Below are 22,666 nucleotides of genomic sequence, written 5' to 3'. Positions count from 1 at the left end.
TTTTTCCACAGGCAATTGGGGCAGGTAATGTAGAACCAAATCGGTTCAACGGTTAGCTAGATTTTTTTCTGTACAAGGTTAGGTTAGATACTTGGAACTGGGCACCGTTGGTATAGCTATCCTTTAGGATTAGGGATCCCCGCCTTATTTTCAATTTATTTCTTAAATAAGGTGGGGGGGGGGGAACTTATCAATGCTCAACAGCTACTTTGTGGGAAAGCACCATATTAAGGTTTATTACATAAAAAGGTAAATCTCATATCACATCATATAATTAATTTTGCTTCTTCATAATTAAACGTCACACTAACATAAACTACATTTGTTATCATTATGAGTAGTAGTATGAATATTCTTTGTTTTAAACATATATTTGTTTCTATGAGTGGCTACGCCCCTAGAGGCATCTAGGTATCCGCGCCCAAAATAGTTATAAATCTTCTCTATGAATATAAGAAGCTTGACTGTGAAGAAGAACTATGTTGGACGGGTGGTTAGCGAGAAGTTAAGGTACAGACAGGTAGACATCATGTAATTTATATACAAGGGATTTGAGCATGGGTGAATAATTTGAATTTAATTTTGTACGGAAATACAATGAATGGATGGGATAGATATAATTATTCAAAAATTTGAGAGTCTATCTCTTACAGTCGAGAAGTTCTATTTCATAACGGAATGCAAACATGAGGAGAATGAAGCCTTAGTGCAGCATCGCTACTTACAACAGTGTTAACCAAGAAGGGAGGGGACAATGGGCTGTTTATTTAAATATTTCCAAAGTAATTATTATAATATTTTTTTATTCGTTGGCTGTACATCAATCTATCAATCATTTTCTCACCCTATAGATTCCTAAGGGCCCTGAATATTCCAACCTAACCTATTTCTTACTTTAGGTGGAGGAACAGAAAGACATTTTGATTTGTTGAAGATGTCCAGGAAAGATTTGATTGGTGGATGCTTCTGTCTTACTGAAATTAGCCATGGAACTAACACTAAGGTAGGATCCATCTTTTAGAAAAGATTTTGTTTCTTAGTAGCGAAGCTATTCTATATTACGTGTCTGTCTGTTAATATATATAATGGTGCATTATTTGCCAAATGTACCACTTTTCTGCACTACCTCTCCGATTTTGTTAATACTCTATATTTTGGTCCGTTGGGTCATTCAAGGATGCTGGATGGCCAAAAAAAAGTTTCAGAGTCCCTGGATGTCTAGATATCTAGCTATCTATGAAGGTAGGTAACAAAAATGTAAAAAACACCCATTTTTTCACAATTTTAAAAATTAATTTTTTCATCAATCTTACATCCAAACTATACATTTTATACACCAAAATGATCGTTTATTCATGTAAAAAGCGCACATAATGCTATTTTGGCCAAAACTCTAATTTTACAGGGTGTCCAACAAAAAGTGTATTTTGGATATCTAGCGTAATACCCAAAATACCTGTCCGAAAAAAATCATTTTTTTTGGCTTGAATCCTGTGTTTCATCTGTGTGCATATGTGGTATATAACGGTTCGGACCACCCGAGACTATAAGGTTGTCAAATTTCACTTTGGGACACCCTGTAAATGTGACTTTTGCGTCTGTAGAGCTAAAACTTGGTCCAAATTGGCTATTTTTTTTCAAATTACTCTAATATGTGTCTTAGTATGTTTGGCCATAGTGTTTTCTGACCAGATCAATATTTTCATATTTTTTGGACACCCTGTATTTTCAAAAAAAGAGAAAAAAAATTTAAGTTTTTTTTAAAATTTTTTTTCTATTTTTAAGTTACTTAAAACTGTCATATAGATACAGATTTTGACTAATAACAATAATATTTGCCTATTTTACAATTTTTTACACTTTTGGGACACCCTGTGCATGTTTTTGAAAAATGATGGTTTTTGCCCATTTTTTGGGGGAAGGAGTCGTTTTAGGGCCATAGACTATTTCTTCATTTTTGTAGAACTTTTCAAGACACATCATTTGTTATTTATGCAAAAACCGCAAAAATCGAACCGTTTTGCCGCTATTCACCGCCAAAGGCAGAATTTTTTACGTTTTTGCCGTTCCGGAGATTGTAATGGGCATTTGTGGTAAGAAGACGTTGATTTGTCAAGATTCCTCTTAAATACTTTTATTTAGGTAATTTAATTTACTAAATTTTATATTAAGTAAAATTTTTTGTGCAGCTAACCGTTTTTCGTCGAGATGGATTTCAATTGTTAAAACAAGAAAATTAAGTGAATATAACATAAATAATTGCTATAACATAAGTGATAAAAGAAACATAAATCACGTGCATTTGAAATTCCTTTTGACAAAAATCGGTTGGATATACAAAAAAATTTACTTCACATGAAATTTAGTAAATTAAAATGCCTATATAAAAGTATTTCACAGTTATCTTGATAAATCAACGTCTTCTTACCACAAATGCCCATTAGAACCTCGGGAATGGCAAAAAACGTAAAAAATTCTGCCTTTGGCGGTGAATAGCGGCAAAACGGTTCGATTTTTGCGGTTTTTGCATAAATAACAAATGATGTGTCTTGAAAAGTTCTACAAAAATGAAGAAAAAGTCTATGGCCCTAAAACGACTCCTTCCCCCAAAAAATGGGCAAAAACCATCATTTTTCAAAAACATGCACAGGGTGTCCCAAAAGTGTAAAACATTGTAAAATAGGCAAATATTATTGTTATTAGTCAAAATCTGTATCTATATGACAGTTTTAAGTAACTTAAAAATAGAAAAAAAATTTAAAAAAAAACTAAAATTTTTTTTCTCTTTTTTTGAAAATACAGGGTGTCCAAAAAATATGAAAATATTGATCTGGTCAGAAAACACTATGGCCAAACATACTAAGACACATATTAGAGTAATTTGAAAAAAATAGCCAATTTGGACCAAGTTTTAGCTCTACAGACGCAAAAGTCACATTTACAGGGTGTCCCAAAGTGAAATTTGACAACCTTATAGTCTCGGGTGGTCCGAACCGTTATATACCACATATGCACACAGATGAAACACAGGATTTAAGCCAAAAAAAATGATTTTTTTCGGACAGGTATTTTGGGTATTACGCTAGATATCCAAAATACACTTTTTGTTGGACACCCTGTAAAATTAGAGTTTTGGCCAAAATAGCATTATGTGCGCTTTTTACAGGAATAAACGATCATTTTGGTGTATAAAATGTATAGATTGGATGTAAGATTGATGAAAAAATTAATTTTTAAAATTGTGAAAAAATGGGTGTTTTTTACATTTTTGTTACCTACCTTCATAGATAGCTAGATATCTAGACATCCAGGGACTCTGAAACTTTTTTTTGGCCATCCAGCATCCTTGAATGACCCAACGGACCAAAATATAGAGTATTAACAAAATCGGAGAGGTAGTGCAGAAAAGTGGTACATTTGGCAAATAATGCACCATATATATATAATCAACATATTTATTTGATTTTTGGAATATTGATTCGTCAGACCATTTGGAATAATGTCATATGTATAGCATCTCTGTAACTAAGTCTTTAAATTGAATCCTGTATTATTTTAGTAGTTTAAAATATATCAAAACGGATTTTTTTCTTCAAATTCCTAACTAATGTTGAATACTAAATAGGTTGTTACTCTTTGTTTATAATCGGTGTCTGACCTTCTAACTATGCTTTGCTTTTATGAATATTGTCATTCTTGTTTTAAGGGACTTGGGACTGAAGCAAGATATGATCCTACAACTGAAGAATTCATTTTGAATACTCCAAGTCAGTTGATTATTGTATTTGATCAGTTATTAAAAATTCAAACATTATGGGTGTTTTTGTAAACATTTTACATTAAACTGAAATTGTTAAAAAATAACCCTGGTTTACAGTTTTATTCGAAGGGTAGGTAGGGGCAAGGACAGAAATAACCTCCTCTCTTTCAAATAATAGCTGATAAAAGCTTGGATGTTATTGGATTATTTTTTAAATGTAGATTTAACATTTTTTAGATTTTGAGAGTGCCAAATGCTGGTCTGGAAACCTCGGTAAAACAGCTACTCATGCCAGGTACATTGATTTTATATTAACGACCTTTCAAGAACCAATAGTTTTAATCAGAGTTTGGCAGCCGCGCGTCTGCCGCGTGTATGTCTAAGTGAAATCGTGATATCATAGCTTTTAAACCTTTTCCTGAACAGACAATTAATCTCTTACAGTTTTTTTTTGCTCACAAGCAGGTTGAAATTTGAGGCATATTCGCGGCTGAGGCTCGGCTGCCGAGCTCTGTTTTTAATATTGGTGGTTATGGTACTGATAATGAATAAAAAAGAAGTTGAATTTGTTTTTAATTTTCTTTTTTTAAATGCTTGACTTTTAGCTAACTTTAGCTTGTTTTGTGGTTAAAAATGTTAGGGTTAAAACTAAAACCATCTTTCATAATAAGATGGTCTCTAGTTTCTAATTGAGATACTTCTCTTTTATGAAACGTTAGAATTCATTCTTTTCCAAGCCTCCAATATTTGCAATGACTTTCATTTTCATTAGGAAATAATGAAATAAATTTTATTTTATTTTTATACACATGGAGAAAAATGAGAAAAATATGATACAAAATTAAAGTCAACTTTTCATTGAATTTCCTGGGTATATAAAAGTCATCAAAACTGTGACTATGCCAGTTATAAAAGAAAGATGTAATTGTTCCAATTAAAAAATAAAAAAAAATAGTGCCAATTATAAAGTACACCTAATTTTGAAACTGACAAAATACAACCACTCAAAAATACAATACTCTTTTGCCAGTTATAGAAATGGCAGCACCCCTCTACAAAATTCTATTTCAGTGTGTTTGCCAATTTGATAACTCCGGACGGAACGAACCACGGACTTCATAATTTTATTGTGCCTGTCAGAGATCCTGCCAGCCATCAGATTTATCCAGGTATAATTGTTTCTTTATACTGACAGCTATTGTCAATGAAAATATTAAGTCCTAAAGAAAACAATTATCATAGTCCAAGACAATTTTACTTCAGAGGATTGTATAAAGTGGAAACTGTGGTTTCAAAGAAATTAAACCATACCTATTAGTTTTGATTCTTCGAAATCCAAGTATATAGAAATTAATTTTAATTTATGTCCAATGTGTGTATTAATTAAGTCAAAAGTACACTAAGTAAAACATCTTACATATAACAAGTAGATAACTGTATAATATGGATTAACTTTACATTTATAATTTCTATGATTTATCTTTATAATTATTGTAGTTTTTTACTTAATGTATTATTTAACTAATTTTCTTTACATTATAATAATGTATTCGGATTTGATGTATTAGTACATTTTAGGCCTGAAGATAGGAGATATGGGAGAAAAACTTGGTTTGAATGGACTTGACAATGGTTGGATGATGTTTACTAACTACAGGATTCCAAGGTAACTACTGCTGCTTTGTCAGGAGTATTTCTTTGTTAGTATTAGTTAGAAAAACTTGGATTAAAGGAACTCGGTAAGATTTGATGATGTTTCAATTTTATAGGAATAAAAAATACCACCTGCTGCTATGTCAGGAGCATTAAGTTTAAAAGATTGGTTTGTATTTGCTTGATAATGGAAGGATAAACTTTACGAATTATAGAATTCCAAGGTAATCAATTACTACTTTGTTAGAATCTATTTTATTTTTTAAGAGGGTAATTTTTTGGCATAATTCCGTAAAGTTGGGTGCAAGCTTCAAGTCAAATGCACTTATTAGGTCAAACAGATCTTAACTAAACGAATAGTGTTGTTTTGGTTATAATTAAGATTAAGCGCATTTGACTGGAAGCTTGCACCCAACTTTACGGAATTATGCGGAAAAAACGACGCTCTTTTAGACTTGGGATTGTTATTTGCTATTTCAAAGCCCCCACCTAGATGTCAGAAGCCCTAGTAATTTATTAAGTTCCAATTTAAAAATAGCTAAAAAATAATAGAATTGTTTAAAATGTACATAATGACCGATGATTATAGATATGGAGTTGCTATTAAAGGATCATTAAAGGAGTCTACAAAGTTTTAAATAGATAAAATGATTTTAACATGTTTAAATTTGTTTAGGAGCATGCTATTGAACAAAACAGGAGATGTTACTCAGGAGGGAGAGTACACCACCCCTTTTAAGGATCCTAATAAAAGATTTGGGGCCTCTTTGGGTAATTTTTTTCTTACCTTTATAAATTTTATAATTCCGATTATGAAACATGTTAACTTTTTTTCAAGTTTTGAATAATGCAATAACTTTTATTTGAAAAACTTTTTAAACATAAGTCTTTTTTAGTTTCAAAAATTTAATAATCTTTTCTTAATTTTCAATTTTACCTTTAGCACTTTCTTCTTCCATGTTTTTGTGTTCCTAATATTTTTGTATTCTTAATATGAAGCATTAGGCAATGCTACAAATAATTGTATATATTTGATTTTATGAAATTAAAGCTTCACTTCATTTTTGAACATAATTGTCGTTTGGCAGGGATATTATAGGGATAAGACCATGGACGACCATTTTTAGATCTACAATGATGACAAACAAATTTACCACTTCGATAGGTCAAAATTATTGGTTGAAATATTTGAACACCGCTAGTTCGAAGAAGAAAATTAAGAATAATCTACCCATGGTTTTTGAAACCGCCGCCAACTGATGAGAAACGTGTTACAAAACTTAGGGAATCAGTATAATTTACCGTCTAATATACCCTCCCTCCTCCATGTTGTTAAGAAAGTTTGCACTTAATTTTTTTTTATGTAAGTGTTGTAAAATTTATTTGCTGTACTTTCATAAGTTTAATTTAGGCGTTTTTCTCAAAGTGCCATGTTGAGCACAGAAAGTCCCCCCCCCCTTATTTTTTTTATAAAATTTAAATAAAGTGGGGGTAGTTTTTCTTTTCTTTGTTTATTACTTTAGGTTAGGTTATATTGGGTACTGGGTAGCCCCGTAGGGTCAGTGTACCATAGGTTTAGAGCTCCCGCAGGGGTGAGGAAATAAACTACCCCCTTTTGTTTTAAATTTTTTTTTAAATGGAGGAGGGTTTCAGTGCTCGACTAGCTCTTTAAAGGAAAACATCTAATTTTATTCAAACTTTGGCCTTCATGTAATTCTCATAAACTTTATAACAAGGATTACAACATTCATGAGTAGTAAAGCACACAAATAAAAACAAGTTTAAAAAGCTGAACATATGGACGTATAATATAAATATGGGTTATTTTGAAATTAATTGTAAGGTAGATACTTTTTGGTCAGATGAATTTTCTCTTGAGCCTTTAGATGACATTAAACATCCTATAAAACATCAATTTCTATTATGTCATTACTGACGGACAGACAGACAAGGATTAATTAAAGGATTGATAAATTACAGAGCTGGATCTTTAAATCATTTAGTGGTGCGCCAGAGGTGGTCCAGATCGGCGCATTAAATAGTTTTTTTGCTATTGTTTAACATTATATGTTAGAATTCACAAAAATAATATGTATTGCTGAATAAACAAGTTAACACCTATCCTATAATATACAGTAGCAATTTTTGTTGTCTGAAGCTAAAGATCTCGGAAACTGCTTGTACGAACTGACTGTAATTTTCAGGGAAGCTTTAAAATTGTCTTGAGGCCAAGTGCGAAGAAACTAGTTAAAATTGTATAATATCATGTCCATAAATAGTGCTGCAATAACAATGATTTTAGTTTTTTCGAAATATCTATTTTTTGCTCCAAACCTTTACTGGCCATTTGTAAAGATTCCCTAAAAAAATGTATATCTACGTTATAACCGTTTTAAATAAAACTTACTGAATGTAAATTTTATCTGAAATACAAAGTAGAGTATAGAGTAATGGCTGTCTGCCCGACTGAATGTAACCGGTTAACCGATTGGGCTCTACTCTTTAGGGTAAATACTGGTCCTGCGGTGGCTTTAAGCTAATTTATTTTAGGAAACCTTTCAAGTGGAAGAGTTGGAATAGTGAATATGGCTACAGCCAACCTTCATATGGCTGTCATCATAGCTGTCAGATATTCAGCCGTCAGGTAAATATCATATGTAATAAGCAACTGCTAATCTTCATATGGCTGACATCATAGCTGTCAGATATTCAGCCGTCAGGTAATTATGTTATTAGCAACTGCTAATCTTCATATGGCTGTCATCATAGCTGTCAGATATTCGGCCGTCAGGTAATTATGTTATAAGCAACTGCTAATCTTCATATGGCTGTCATCATAGCTGTCAGATATTCGGCCGTCAGGTAAATATGTAATAAGCAACTTTTAATCTTCATATGGCTATTATTATAACTGTCAGATATTCAGCTGTCAGGTAATTATGTTATAAACAACTGCTAATCTTCATATGGCTGTTATCATAGCTATCAGATATTCGGCCGTCAGGTAATTATGTTATAAGCAACTGCTAATCTTCATATGGCTATTATTATAACTGTCAGATATTCAGCTGTCAGGTAATTATGTTATAAACAACTGCTAATCTTCATATGGCTGTTATCATAGCTATCAGATATTCAGCCGTCAGGTAAATATGTAATAAGCAACTTTTAATCTTCATATGGCTATTATTATAACTGTCAGATATTCAGCTGTCAGGTAATTATGTTATAAACAACTGCTAATCTTCATATGGCTGTTATCATAGCTATCAGATATTCGGCCGTCAGGTAATTATGTTATAAGCAGCTGCTAACCTTTATATGGCTTTTATCATAGCTGTCAGATATTCAGCCGTCAGGTAATTATGTTATAAGCAACTGCTAATCTTCATATGGCTGTTATCATAGCTATCAGATATTCAGCCGTCAGGTAAATATATTACAAGAACTGGTCAGTAGCAGATATTTAAACCAACGCATTCTTTTTAGCAAGGAAGCTGCAATTAGTGCCTCATAAAAATGACGTTATAGAATACAAATGACCAATGATAGGCCAGTATACATTTATATTGACCAATGGTAAAATATATGCTGGCCTATCATAGGTCATTTGTATTGTATGACGTCATTTTTGTAGATGTGCGGCTATATAATGCATTACTTTGATAGCACATCTAAACTATATTCGTTTAAGTCTATATAATTGGTTGAAAAATTTAATTTAGTAAGGTATAAGACTTAAAGTTATTTTTTTAAAGGAAGCAATTTGGACCAGAAGGCGAACCAGAATGGCCGGTTCTTTACTATCAAACTCAATACAGGTACACTTATTTCTTATTATTTTTACTTTCTTTGCATTTAGATTTATGTGTGAAGTGTAACGCGCCTGACAGATGAAAAGTTCTAATCTGAGTTGGAACAGCGTCATTATAAGGCAGGGATCTAAAGGGATAAGACATTGACCGATAAATTGATGCACATCTCCAAATATGAAACACAAAATTACTCCCTCATTAGATTACAATAAGTGGCTGAAACGTTAGGACACTCAATTTAATAAGACCAACAATCAAAACTCAATTTAAATCCCCAAAGTTGTTAAGGCAACGAATAAGTAAACGTTATTATAAAACTTTGAGGACTAAAACCAACAGGTGAAGTAAGGTTGGTGGTATTTGACTTTCTGTGACCCCCTCCCATCATTTTATAACAGACTGTATATTATGTTTAAAATAAATAGATTAAAATGAATAGAATATAGCTGATAAAATAAAGAATGCATAGATATAATATGTAGAGTACCTCTCAGTTGAGCCACGCTCAACTTCAGAAAACGGTCCAAAATATAAAAACTATTATAAGAAATTAGGGATCATGAAAAGAAAACGAAGTAGCGCGTTTCGTCGGATTTTACAGTAGCTTTTTAGGTTATTTTAGGTTAGGTGAATATTAATGATGGCCTCACTTTTTGTCATCGTTTTTTTCTATGATCCGACATTTGTATAAAGTCTAAAAGAAGGTTCTGCATTAATACACCCTCAGGTCCTCCTTTAGATTACAAACAAAATTAAGCTTTTATATTCATTGGTCTGGTTTCTGCTATCAAACTGAACCAAAATTATAGGTACTCCCATAGATATGTGTAGAATATATTATAGATACATATTTTATATGTACATTAAAGTTTATGAAATTTTTGATGACCATGCATATTCTAAAATCTCTATATTTATATTGGAATAAAGGTAATGTCAAGAAGGCCATTTAGTTCTTAGAAGAACTTCTTACCTCAGGGGTGGTCAATGTTTCTATGAAAATTGAGGGGAGCAGTAAGAAGATTCCCCGAAAAGCAGTCAGAATAACATCGTTCTACTTCAAACAATTGACGCACAGCAATTTTATATCCTTTTCCGAAATAGGTGAATTAAATTTCTGTTTAGCCGCGACAGTCCTTAAAGTTATGGGACATATGTGATTTTTTAGAAAGCTTTCTTTATTTTCAATGAATATAATAATTACACATTCTCTTACTAAGAATTTTTATGACAACCGAACTTTGGCTTCGCTACTTTTTTATGTTGTTATACTTATAACTTAGTGATTCATTTGCCTATCGAACAACCCCTGTTATCTGTACCTTCATCCCACTGAAACATGCAAAATTCTAAACTTAGTTTTGGTCAAATTCTTACAGAACTTTTAAACCAGCCACACGAACAAAGTCAGACATTCTGAGAAATAATTAAAGTTAAAAATTAAATAATAGCTAATAAAATCGTCAACCTTTGTAGATTTAATATTTTCTAAATTAAGATCTAAAATTCCTGTGCTACGTAAGGAGCTACGTGGTAATATGTTCAAACTTACTTAAAGCTCTTCAACCTTTTTGTCACATTTTCCAATATAGCTCCTAAACTACAAACAAATAGCACAAAAATGGTACTTATATTTCCAAAAACTAGATTTTATAACAATTCTAACGGTATACATAACATTTTTTCTACTATTAACACAAGCCGAGCAAATTTGAATTTTAAAAATGTGCGCATTTCTTGCACAACCTTTTAATCCATAAATCTTTGAAAATAAGGCCTTTTGAAAAACCGGTTTTTAAGGCTTAAGTTGCTGAAATAATCATTTTTAAATATTTGAAACATAATTGTACCAGAACAGATTTTCTAAATATATAAAGCATTTGATAAAATTTTTTCTATATATAATTAAGTTAAAAAAAAACACGTTTATCTTGAAACACGTTGTATTACTCTATTCTAATTTCTCTAGAATTTTAGCTTTGCGAAGTTCAACGCAAAACACGAAAAAGAATTTGAGTTTCTCACACATGTGATGAAAAGGGTCGTTGCTCTTTTACCAGAATGTTTCATTTATATATCAGGAAGCTGAGGGCGGGGTCATTGGGCAGTTAATACTAGTGCCCAAAGTTTTACAAAAAAAATTTCTTATTTGTTGGCTTTGCAACTTTATGAAATTTTGATTGGTTGATTAAGTTGACAGTAAAACCGTTTCAACTACCAATTTTATGCATTATCATTAAGGCTGTACATCAATTTATCGGCCATTGTCTTTTCCCTTTAGATCCATGTTTATAAATAAACTATTTAAATTTTTAGTAATATTTTTAACTAAACCCGTGAATAAACTTTATTTTGATAGTCTTAATTGAACCATTTGTAGCTAAAAACATCATAACTTCGACTGCTCTGATCCTAACCATACGGGTCTGTCATTTACCAAATCCAATACTCAAAAACAAGATAAACTACCTTCTCTTATTTGCAATTAACATTTCAGACGTTTGATGCCCTACCTTGCAGCCTGTTTTACTCATCACCATTTCAGGTAAAATTATAAAATTCAGAGATAGACAGCTGCATTCGCTGATGGCGGCTAAAATTTTAAAAATTAACCGCAGCTGTTATTTATTTTATTATCAAGCTGCCGTTGCTTTTCGAAATAAATAGCTTAATGATCTCTATTAGTTAATATAAAAGTATTAGGATGTCTGTCAGTGTGTAAAAAAGGATCTTAACTGATTTAGTGCACTTTTACATTGAACCTTCTTACAGAACACAGGAATTACTATTTTTAGCAGGATACCGCCATCATCCCAAGATAGATCGCCCCCGGAAAAAACCCCTAAATATTTCTTTTACTTTAATTTTAAAAATTAAAATCGAAAGTGGAGAGACATCTCATCACCCCCCCCTTCCCCTTTTCTTTTCCAAAAGTGTGCCTAGAGGCCTAGAGCCGTAGGAAGTTAATATGCTTACACCTATGGAATGTGGCTGTGATTATTAATTTTTTCTGTTACACTTTAGTTTGACCCTGTATGAAGATTTTGTTCGACTTCTGCTAGGAATCATTCTTACTTAATATAAATTATTTTTAAAAGCGAAGCTTTTCTATAATTAGGGTCGGTTCGTCCGTCCGGAACGGATAGCTTTTTAGTTTTAGTACCTTAAAACCAACTTAATTTAAAAAAAACTTTACTTCAAAAAAAGAGGTCTACAAAAAACATATCTAAATTCTATGGATCATTGAACATCTACTACTGAATAAAAACACCAACTAGGTATCTTTAAAAAATCATAAAAGTTAGGACACGTTCTTTTCATAATGAGAATGACAGCCTACTGTGACAGGAAGATACAGTGACGAAGATCCGGATACAATTGCTGACCTCGGCATGGAAATTCATGGTGTCAGCAGTGCTGCAAAACCTCTGGGCAGCTGGACAGCCCAGCTGGCAGTCCAGGAGTGCAGGGAAGCCTGTGGGGGACATGGTTATCTGGCGGCTGCTGGTCTTGGCAGAATCAGGTCAAAATACAATTTTTTATAGTGGGCTGCATAATTTTATATTCTATTAAATTTCATCATTTGTATGTCCAAAAATTTATATTTTTTAACCATTACAAACTTTTTTTTGGAAGCAAAGATATTCCATAATTTACTTTGTTTGTCCGTCTGTCAGTCAATAATGCTGCTATTTAAGACAGATTACTATTTTTGTTTAACATACACCTTTCCAACAGGCCCCAGTGTAAAATTGTCCTGTCTGTTGGTCCATTGGTCATGCAACAAAATGATTTTAAGAGTCAAGATTTTTTAACAGTCGACTAAAATAATTATAATATAGGGCCGACAATGATGCAAACTGTACATATGAAGGGGACAACAATGTACTTCTTCAACAAACATTCAATTGGATACAAAGTGTCCTAAGGGGAGAGAGAGGTACTCCTGCTAATACCATGGACTGGGCTAAGGTAAACATTGTTTAAATATTTTAATGATAACCTTTGGATTAGTGCATACCTAATTGGTCAACTGATTTTGAGTTTGGTAGATATTCATTAAAGGACATTAGATCATTAGCACTTGATCCTTAGCAAAACATGAAAAAAATTACAACTTTTACTTTAGAACAAATGATTGAAACTGAATTTATATTTCCATCAGCTTTTGGTGAAAGTTTCAAAAATAAATAATTATAGAAAACTTAATTTGCAAGGAAAAATTAAAAGAATTTGCAAAGTTTTAAACTTTTTGTTTAATTCTAAACCACATGGCTAACCATGCTCCTTCTAATCTTAGGACTTTGATGAAAATTGTCCAGAAATCAACTTGTCATCCAAGTTTGCTCTGCATGCTTTGAGGTGATACAAACTAGAATCAATATAACTAACGGCTAAGCCCCTAGAGGCATCTGGCAGCTCATAAAATTTATTTTTTTAAAACTATGTTAAAGATCAGCTGTTTACCAATAAATTATATTTTTGATGATTTCTCTTGTGAGGGTGGTGGTACCCTCCCCCCAAAAAGTTTTTCACCTGTCCAGGACCTATGAGAAGCTACACTGTAAAATGAAACCAGTTTAGTTCAGTATCAGTTCAGCAAATTGCAAGATCCTTCGGTACAAACATACAGAAGAGATCCTTTTAATTTTATATAAGGATTTATTTTTAGGATGATTGATGACAACTTACATGCAAACCCTTTATTTCATTATTTATTCCTAAGGCAACTAACAAAACCTATGATATATTATCATACCATTGTAAAATAGAAATATTATCTGGCTTTTAAAGTCTACAGCTATATTTACAAAATTGCTAGATATAAATTTAAAATCTTATTCTGTTTATGAAATCTAATTCTAATCTAAATAATTGTAGGACCTTAGTTCTAAGACTGTACAGATCTACCCAAACTGAGGCTAAAGCTCTTAAAGAGAAAGGTATTTTTTAGTGTAAATTAAACCATTTTGTTTTCATGGTGGGTCAATTAGTCTCTTTGATAAAAAATATACCATTCAAATGACGTATAGTAATAGCAAGAACAAACAGCTAAATATTCTTATAAAGTGTATTAATTCAATACAAGGTTAACATACAATAATAACATTAATATTAAGACAACTGTTCACTTTTATGTTCGTGTCGTGTTGCAGAGCAATGTCTTGCTCCGAAACCGTTGACACAAGAACTAAAAGCTAAACTATATAATACATGCATTGCTCTTAAATCAGGAAGAAAGGGACTATACATCACATTTCTCCCTGGCTTTAACATGAACCTGGATTTCAAACTGTAATATTTCAGATTAAATATACAATAGGTTTTACATGTTAATTATCATAGATATTATAAGTAGCGTTGAACGCTTATTAAATAGATAATAGTTGATCTGGTATGACACCTGCCATATATTTTTTTTGTTTTTTATATATTTTTATTCCAGATCTTTAAACACTTCATATACACATTTTTTTTTTATTTATTTTGGTTCCTTAGAACTCTTTTTGTGTTTTTTTTTTATTTTCCTTTTTTCTTTATGTGTTTTTTTTTCCTTTTTAATATTTTTTTAAGAAAAAAACATTGATTAACATATAATCATTGAAAAATGCATTGATTAACACCTAATGCATTAATTACATAGTTATCATAAATGCATGATATAAAAATAACATTGGTTAACATATAACCATCAGATTTAAGCATGGTATTATAGAGCATTAATATGAAACATGAATTCTAAACTTTTTTTGAGACTACTACTGCCTCAACAAATATTAAATACATAAAATAAAATAAAATATGAATTAATACACATAACTATAATTATTACTTTCTTTTTCCAGATGTTCTGCTCTTCTTGCCAGATTCTTCAATATCCATGGGCATGATAGCTTCATCATCATTCACTCCAAGTTTTGCGGTCTCATCACACAAGCCGTCTTGAGACATCCTTGTCTCAGTATCACCAAGCATATGAAGACATCTTTCAAATCCACTAGTAACCGCAACCGAAATCGAGGTTGCAACGTTATCAACCTCCTCCTGATTATCCAAAATCTTTTGATGCTTACGATTAACCTCCTCTCCAAATTTATCAAGCATCATCAATATTCCAGGCGTGTGTTCCATCCTCATTTCCTCCCTCACTTGTTCATCAACACGCCATTGCTGATTTGACAATTCAAGGTCCAGACAAACAGGAATGTTCGGATTTAAGGGCTGATCCATCTGAACACAAACAGGATCCCCAAACCGAGTAACCAATTTGAAATCACCTTCGAACCACTCATTTACTTTGTGTTCAGGATTAAACTTCCACTCAATATTGGTTGTCAACAAATTTGTATAAACGTTTCCATCCAACTCCAATCTGATTTCCTTCACTACATTCTCTAAAGTGGTACTTGGATCACATAACAATATCTGCTTGGCTAGAGTGGGACGGAGACGCTTGCAGCGCATCTGCATTTCCCAGGTCAGAACTCTTGCGTCTACTTTATCATTCAACAGACTACCTGCATATGTGGCACTCACCAGGTTATCAATTATTTCTCTTTGACCATCCAATCTAACATAACGTATCTCAGCAGGCATCTCTCCACTGGTGATTAAACTCACCGAATTCATGTTTACAATGCGTGGAATGTAGACTGTTAAGTTCATGTATTCATTCACCTGAATGGAGTCAATAAACACTTTAGCACTCAAATCCTGATCAGACTTTCCATCAAGCCAATCTTTCTGTAACTCTAACAAAGTTGTGGATGGCATTTGCTTCAGAATAAAGCTTACTTTATTCACGACATCTTTCCAATGTGCTAGGAGCCGGATAGCTGACACAACCTGCGTCTTCAACCTCGGATCAACACTATTACCCACCGTTCTCAACACCGTCTGAAGGCTCATTTTACCATCTGCAGGTATGACGTCAATTTTTGAAAGTTGATGCCAATCCTCAAGTTCCCCCATATGTTTGATTATGGGTAACAATTCGCCCAACGTTTGACAGCTTTTTCTCTCATCTCCATCCAGGTATTCAATCTTAGCAAGCAACACCAAACTTGGTAAGTTTTCGCAAACAAGCTTAGAGAGAAATATGGTCGCACTCAACTTATTCAAACTAGTTGTCTCGTTCCATGACAACTTTCTATTTATAGCTTTAGAATGCTCACCAGCCGCCATCAGGTTGAGGTGTCTTGAATTCTGGCTGGTGAAGATAGGGATCCTGTCCACAGGCCAGTCTATGGAGTGGATGCATCTCCCCATCTCCAACTGCACCGATAACATGTTTATCAAATTCAACTTAAACCTTGGTTCATTATCAATAAGACGAGCTAAATCTGCCAGTGGCATGTCCTCACTGCTCAAAAATATGTTCCTTGTCGCCCTGCCCACACTCAACGTGGGCAGCTCAACGCGCGACATTACCAACACCAGCCGGGATGCAGAGTTACTGACCAATGCAGATACTGGTAGACCAGGTTTGACTTGATTTCCTTCATTGACAGATTGTTTGTGGCGGCCATCTTCTTCATTGCTCAATAACTTTTGATTCATTGTTGCCGCCGTAACCAACATGCAAAAATACAATATAATTAAATTTCAGCATAAGAAATTTAAGATCTAGCATTAAATTCTTCCTCAGTAAATCTTTTTTTATGACACCATGAGCAACAACAATACAACAATGCCAACATAGGAATTATACCTAACAACAACATTAACACAATCAAAACAAACTTGGCAAACAACGGTAATATATCTTTGAACAAATGTTCTAAACCAAACCAAGGACCTGTAACCTGTTCGAAAAATGACAACTTATGATCAACAAAATCCAATTTAGAAGCTTGTCCATTAAAATCCTCAAAATCCTCTAATCCCTGATATTTAATAGTCTTATTAAAGTCAGCAATAAACACCTTTTCGTCGTTCAGAAAAATCTTTTGTCCCACGTGTTCTGATTTTTCATTGGCAATATGCAGAAGTTCGAGTCCCTGCCCCTGATTCCCAAGGAACAAATTAGCTGTCAACTTCAAAAATACCGGACTTTGCGAACAATTTAACAATTTTATATCCTCTACTGCTACAATCATTCTACTATATTCTTGTATTCCAACTGTTTCACCTTTATAATCCACCATCAAGTGTCCTACTGCACATCCATAATCCACACCTAACTTTACTGGAATTTCAACCGCTGTACACTTTTCATATTTAGCAATTTCTCCCAGGTATATAATTCTGAACCCATGATGCATCTGTACATTTGACCTAACTTCTGTTTGAGCACATCTAGAAATGCTAAAAAGTTCCATCATCCTCTCATTCCTTTCTCTACTAGCCAAAAACATAGCATTCAAATCAAATCTAGCTTCCTGTTTTAACAAATCCCCAAAATAACTTCTAACAGCCGCCTTCGGTTCCTCTAAAAACTTGATACCCTCCAATTCTGTTACAAAAATGTTGAAATCCAGATGCTGCAAAGTAAGTTTCTCTGTTCCCATAATTTTAACTAAAATATTCCTTTCCAAGTTAGAAACAAAAAGTTGTTCATTCCAAGTAGTTAAATTGAATGTATCTTGAAAAACTACCTTAAAATTACTGGCCGGTTTTCGTACTACATACGGAAAATATGGAGAAGTTGATGTTGCCCACAAATGATTACCTTCAAAATTCGCCACAATCGTCTTTTTATCATAATCCATAACAACATTTCCCTTGATCAAAACGGGTGTATTTTTCACTAAAATATGCAAAGTCCCAACAGCAAAACCTAAATTGAACCACATATTGTGCGCGTATATTCCCAGTGTCTTGCATTGAATATTTTCGCCACCAACATCCCAGAAAGGTGACAATGTTCCATTAACTGTGAAACTGTGAACAGTTGGCAAGTCTATATTTACTTTAAAACTAACACCATCATGCTGATACTTGCCAGAATGAAAAACCCTTCTACATTCGTCCATACTCAACTCTACCTGTTTTTCATGTGGCACGTCTAGTACGTGCACATGACTCGCGGTACCGCAAAACCAGCGCTCCAATTTTAGTCTAACCTCACAACTAATGGCTTCTGACAATATAAAATCGGTTTCTGCTAACCCCAATAATTCCACAGATCTAACCGGTTCCATCCTATCATGCAAACAGGCAGCTGATCTAAGTTCAACATTACTTATTTGAGAACAATCATAAGCTGCTAGCCGTGGATCCTGTGACGTATACATACCACCAACAACAATCAAACAATAAACCTGCATCACAACAACAAATAACAAAATATCCAAGTACCTGACTCCTCTATCATCCTTGGATTTCTTCACAGGTACTGGTCCAGCACGTCCACTCTTTGAACTACAAGCGTCCGGTGACCTCTTGCGCATACCACGATCTCCATCTCGTCTATTCCGGTCATGTCTATCACCACCGCCGCTTCCTCTCTTGTCATCACGCTCCCTACGGTTTTCGTGGTAATCTCTTCTCCTGCAAATATTATACAAATTATTACAAATATTATTTTTTAATCAATTTTGCGAGGTTCCTAGTTACTACATCTGCTACTGAATAACGTTCTAATCTGTCTTTTTCTCTGTTTTGTCTATCCTCTTCTAATTTTTGTAATTGCACTTCATTTGTAGAACCTTTAGGACGACCCTTAACAGGAATAGTCTCAGACATTTTTTGCAATTTTGCATTATCTAACGATCTATCTAATTCATCCTCCTCAACATCTCTACCTCGTTTAACACTTCCCCTTCGTTGTTCCAAGTTTACAATTTTACTTTGCAGTTTTGGAAAAGTGTCCTCTAAAATACTCATCCGAGACTCTAACTCTCTAGCAGATTCCATGTTAACATCCTCTACACCCAAACTGTTGTCTACTAAACTATTATCAGAGGCATAATCTCCATGAAAAACACTATCCTTACTAATAGTAGAATATGTAGAGTCTAACTTAGTTTTGTCAGTCATATCATTTGAATCTACACTATCAGAAATATGAGTACTTTCCAAAGTATCACTAAGATCCTCAACTAAATCATCTAAATTTTCATTATCCTGAGATACATTTGACCTTTGCTGTGACAACCCAACACCCAAAAAAGATTTCTCCAAAAAATCTGGTGTTACCTGTCCATCCTTCCGCCTTCCAACCACCTCTGGACTAGCGCCACAACTATTCTCCTCTACAGAAACGCCTGAACAAGTTAAATTTCTCAAAGTATTGGGAAAGTCATAGTTTACTTTCAAGGTATTATCCACAGAGAAACATTCATCTGTAATCACTAAGTCAATCTTTTCATCCGGAGTCAAGTCTAAAGTACTCTCAATAACATATATTTTATCTCTTGGTACAATTCTCACCCCTTTATCTTTCAATCTACACTTTTCTAGGGGTTGAACCTCGAATAAACTATCAGAAATTGCTTTTGTCACTAAACACGGACCCACCCATAACGAGCAGAGTTTACGAGCTACACCAATCGTTGTGACGTCATAAAAAATATAACAATAGGAATTTATAGCTATCGGCCGACCTATCCTTTCTGTATTTTCTACCCGTAAATACTTCTCAGTTCTTTCTTGTCCAGTCCTCCAATTCTTGTCAAGGCACTCCAATAACTCTGAAAAATTCATATGTTTAATTTTCGAGCGTGTTAACGGATCAAATGAGTCAAGTGGAAGCTTAGGGTTTCTTAGGAACATCTTAAAATACGGGGAACATCCTAACCTCCGATTGAAAGAAGTGTTCATACAAAATTGTGTAGCTTTAAGTTTATAAGCCCAATCTCCATCTTGAAAACGTAAATCAGTCTTAAGAAACGAATACACCGATTGGTTGTATCTTTCACTGTAATTCGAATTTGCTGATCTTGGAGGGATAAAAATTTGTTCAATTCCCAACCTTAAACAAACTTCCCTAAAAACTTTTGATTTGAAGCTTTGTGCATTGTCAGTCCTAATTCGCTCACATAGTCCCCAAACAGAAAATAAATTAAACTTCAAACATTCAATAATTGTTTCAGCTTTAACATCCTCAATAGCAAACAACCACACATATCTAGTACAACTGTCAACTACTATTAAAATGTGCTTACAAATGACTCCATTATATTCACACTCATTCAAAGGACCTAAAGCATCTATGGCCAACTCTGCCATAGCTTCCCCAGCCAAAGGAGAAAATTCTATATTATGATTATGTTTAGGTTTTTTACGTCTATTCAAACAAATGACACAATTTGCAACTGCCGCCGCTACATATTTAGACACATAGGGAAAAATGAAGTGACGATTAATCCTGCTCAAAGTTTCCAAATAACCCCTATGCCCCGCTGTAACATCTGCATGAGCTAACAAGAAAACTTTATTGTACATTCCAATAGGTACCACTACCCGCTCAATAAATTGAAATTCTTTCTGGAGCCGCATAGGTGAAGTCAGGATAATTAAACCATCCTTATAACTCAGATGTTCAAAAAATCTTAATATTTGTTTACCACGATAAGGCATTTGAGACAATTCTCTGGACGTAGGTTTGACATTATTTACAATAAATTTCCTCACCTCAACTAAAACAGGATCCTTCTCCAGGCTACGACTAAATTCTCTCGCCTTCAATCTGGATGATATTTGACTGGCCGTCTCTGCTCCAATTCCTGCAATAAGACATAATTTAGGATCTTCCAATTGATATACAGTATCCAATATTAACTCTCCTTGTTCGTCAGTCGATAATTTAGATATCCTATCTTTACTATCCTTTAATGCAGTACGTGACAATATATCAACATTAGTATGCATCTTGCCCTGCCTATGTACAACCTCATAACTGAAGGTGGATAAAAAATTTATCCACCTTATGGTGAGACCAACAAAATATCCGTTCTGCCTCCAAGTAGATAGATGTTTCAGTGCAGCTGAATCAGTTCTCACGATAAACTTCTTGTGTCTCAAATAACATTCAAATCTTTCAACAGCATTTACTAATGCACATAATTCTCCTTTATGTGCTGCATAATTGGCTTCATGAGTTGAACAAACACGTGACCAACACGATATCATCTTCTCTTGTCCATTTTGTTTTTGACTTAACACCGCAGACATAGCTGTAGATGACCAATCTGTATCCAACACAAATGGTTCAGCCTCCATTCTCCAATCCGGGAACGATTTACTTATTTCTTCACAGAACAATTCTCTAGTCTTTGTAAAAGCTTCCATACTTTTTTCATCCCATTCTATTTTACTACTGTTTCTGAATTTGTTCAATGGTGCTGTAATATCAGAAAAATTCTTGAAATATGAACCATAATAATTTATGAAACCAGTAAATCTTTGAATATCTTTACCTGTTTCAGGTACTGGCCAATTCTTAATCTTTTCAATATATGCTTGGTCCATAAATATGCCTTCTGCATTTATAATATGGCCCAGAAATTTCACTTCCTCTGCAAACAATGTACATTTTCCAAGATTAATCTTGAGGCCTGCTTCACAGAATGTTCGTAGTAGAATATTCAAATGTTCCAGATGTTCCTCCACATTCATACTATATACAAGAACATCGTCCAAATAAACTAGGCAAAATGCCCTTAATTCAGGACTCAAATCCATTACTCTATCCATCAACTTTACAAATGCACTTGGAGCATTGGTCAATCCAAACGGAAGCCTCTTGAAGCAATATTGCCGTCCATTAGAGCAAAATGCTGTATATTTCCTGACAGATTCCTTCAAATGCATTGAATTATACGCTGAAGTTAGGTCAATAGACGTAAAAATCTTCTTTCCTCCAAGTTTGTCAAATAGCTCACCAATGTTAGGCAAAGGGTAACAGATCTTCTCAGTTATCTCATTTAATGAGCGGTAGTCCAGGACAAAACGGACTTTCACCTCGTTAGTATTTCCAACCTTCTTCTTAACAGCAAAAATTCCAGAATTAAACGGTGAATTACATTCTTCTATCACATCTGTTTCCAACCATAAATCAATCTGTTCTTTTAGTTTCTCTGCATGATGAGGATTGAGTCTAATCATCCTATTCTTGAAAGGTTGAGCTCCAGGAACCAACTGAATATCATACTCCTCCAAAGTACAAGATCCAATATCCGTAGGATCAATCGATAACGCCTTGAAATTCTTTAAAAACAAACCAACTATCCTTCCTTTCAAAGAAACATTATCCTTTAAAAACGGAACTTTATCCAACTTCAATTTATCTTTAATAAAACGAATCTTCTTTAATGTTGTTGACACATCTTCTTTAACCCTGTTCTCTTGCAGCATTGCTATCTTCTCCGCCACAAACAAATTTCCAACCAAAGTACCAGCAGGAACAGATTTCGTAACAGTTTCAAAATTCGTGATTTTAGTCATAATTTTACCGTTCTTTCCCACCTCAGTAATTCCTTCGTTTATCAACAAG

At 33.7% G+C, this 22,666-nt stretch overlaps 1 protein-coding gene across 3 annotated transcripts in view; it reads left to right on the top strand.

Moving 5' to 3' along the window:
- The window catches only part of LOC145319220 (peroxisomal acyl-coenzyme A oxidase 3-like), a 43,314-nt gene that overhangs the window by 6,270 nt on the left and 14,378 nt on the right, over window positions 1-22,666 (top strand). For all 3 annotated transcript variants that reach the window (XM_080161201.1, XM_080161200.1, XM_080161206.1), the window contains 14 exons: window positions 900-1,003; window positions 3,707-3,767; window positions 3,998-4,055; window positions 4,832-4,929; window positions 5,339-5,426; window positions 6,090-6,184; window positions 7,964-8,057; window positions 9,172-9,234; window positions 11,726-11,773; window positions 12,253-12,293; window positions 12,580-12,751; window positions 13,071-13,200; window positions 13,529-13,590; window positions 14,110-14,171. In XM_080161201.1, the coding sequence (XP_080017327.1) occupies window positions 900-1,003; window positions 3,707-3,767; window positions 3,998-4,055; window positions 4,832-4,929; window positions 5,339-5,426; window positions 6,090-6,184; window positions 7,964-8,057; window positions 9,172-9,234; window positions 11,726-11,773; window positions 12,253-12,293; window positions 12,580-12,751; window positions 13,071-13,200; window positions 13,529-13,590; window positions 14,110-14,171 (1,176 nt within the window). The remainder of the gene's footprint in view (window positions 1-899; window positions 1,004-3,706; window positions 3,768-3,997; window positions 4,056-4,831; window positions 4,930-5,338; window positions 5,427-6,089; window positions 6,185-7,963; window positions 8,058-9,171; window positions 9,235-11,725; window positions 11,774-12,252; window positions 12,294-12,579; window positions 12,752-13,070; window positions 13,201-13,528; window positions 13,591-14,109; window positions 14,172-22,666) is intronic.

This window comes from Acartia tonsa, chromosome 1 (genome assembly GCF_053477335.1).
Source record: "Acartia tonsa isolate MP-2025a chromosome 1, ASM5347733v1, whole genome shotgun sequence".
NCBI lineage: Eukaryota > Metazoa > Arthropoda > Copepoda > Calanoida > Acartiidae > Acartia > Acartia tonsa.
This window is presented reverse-complemented; position numbering and strand designations above follow the sequence as displayed.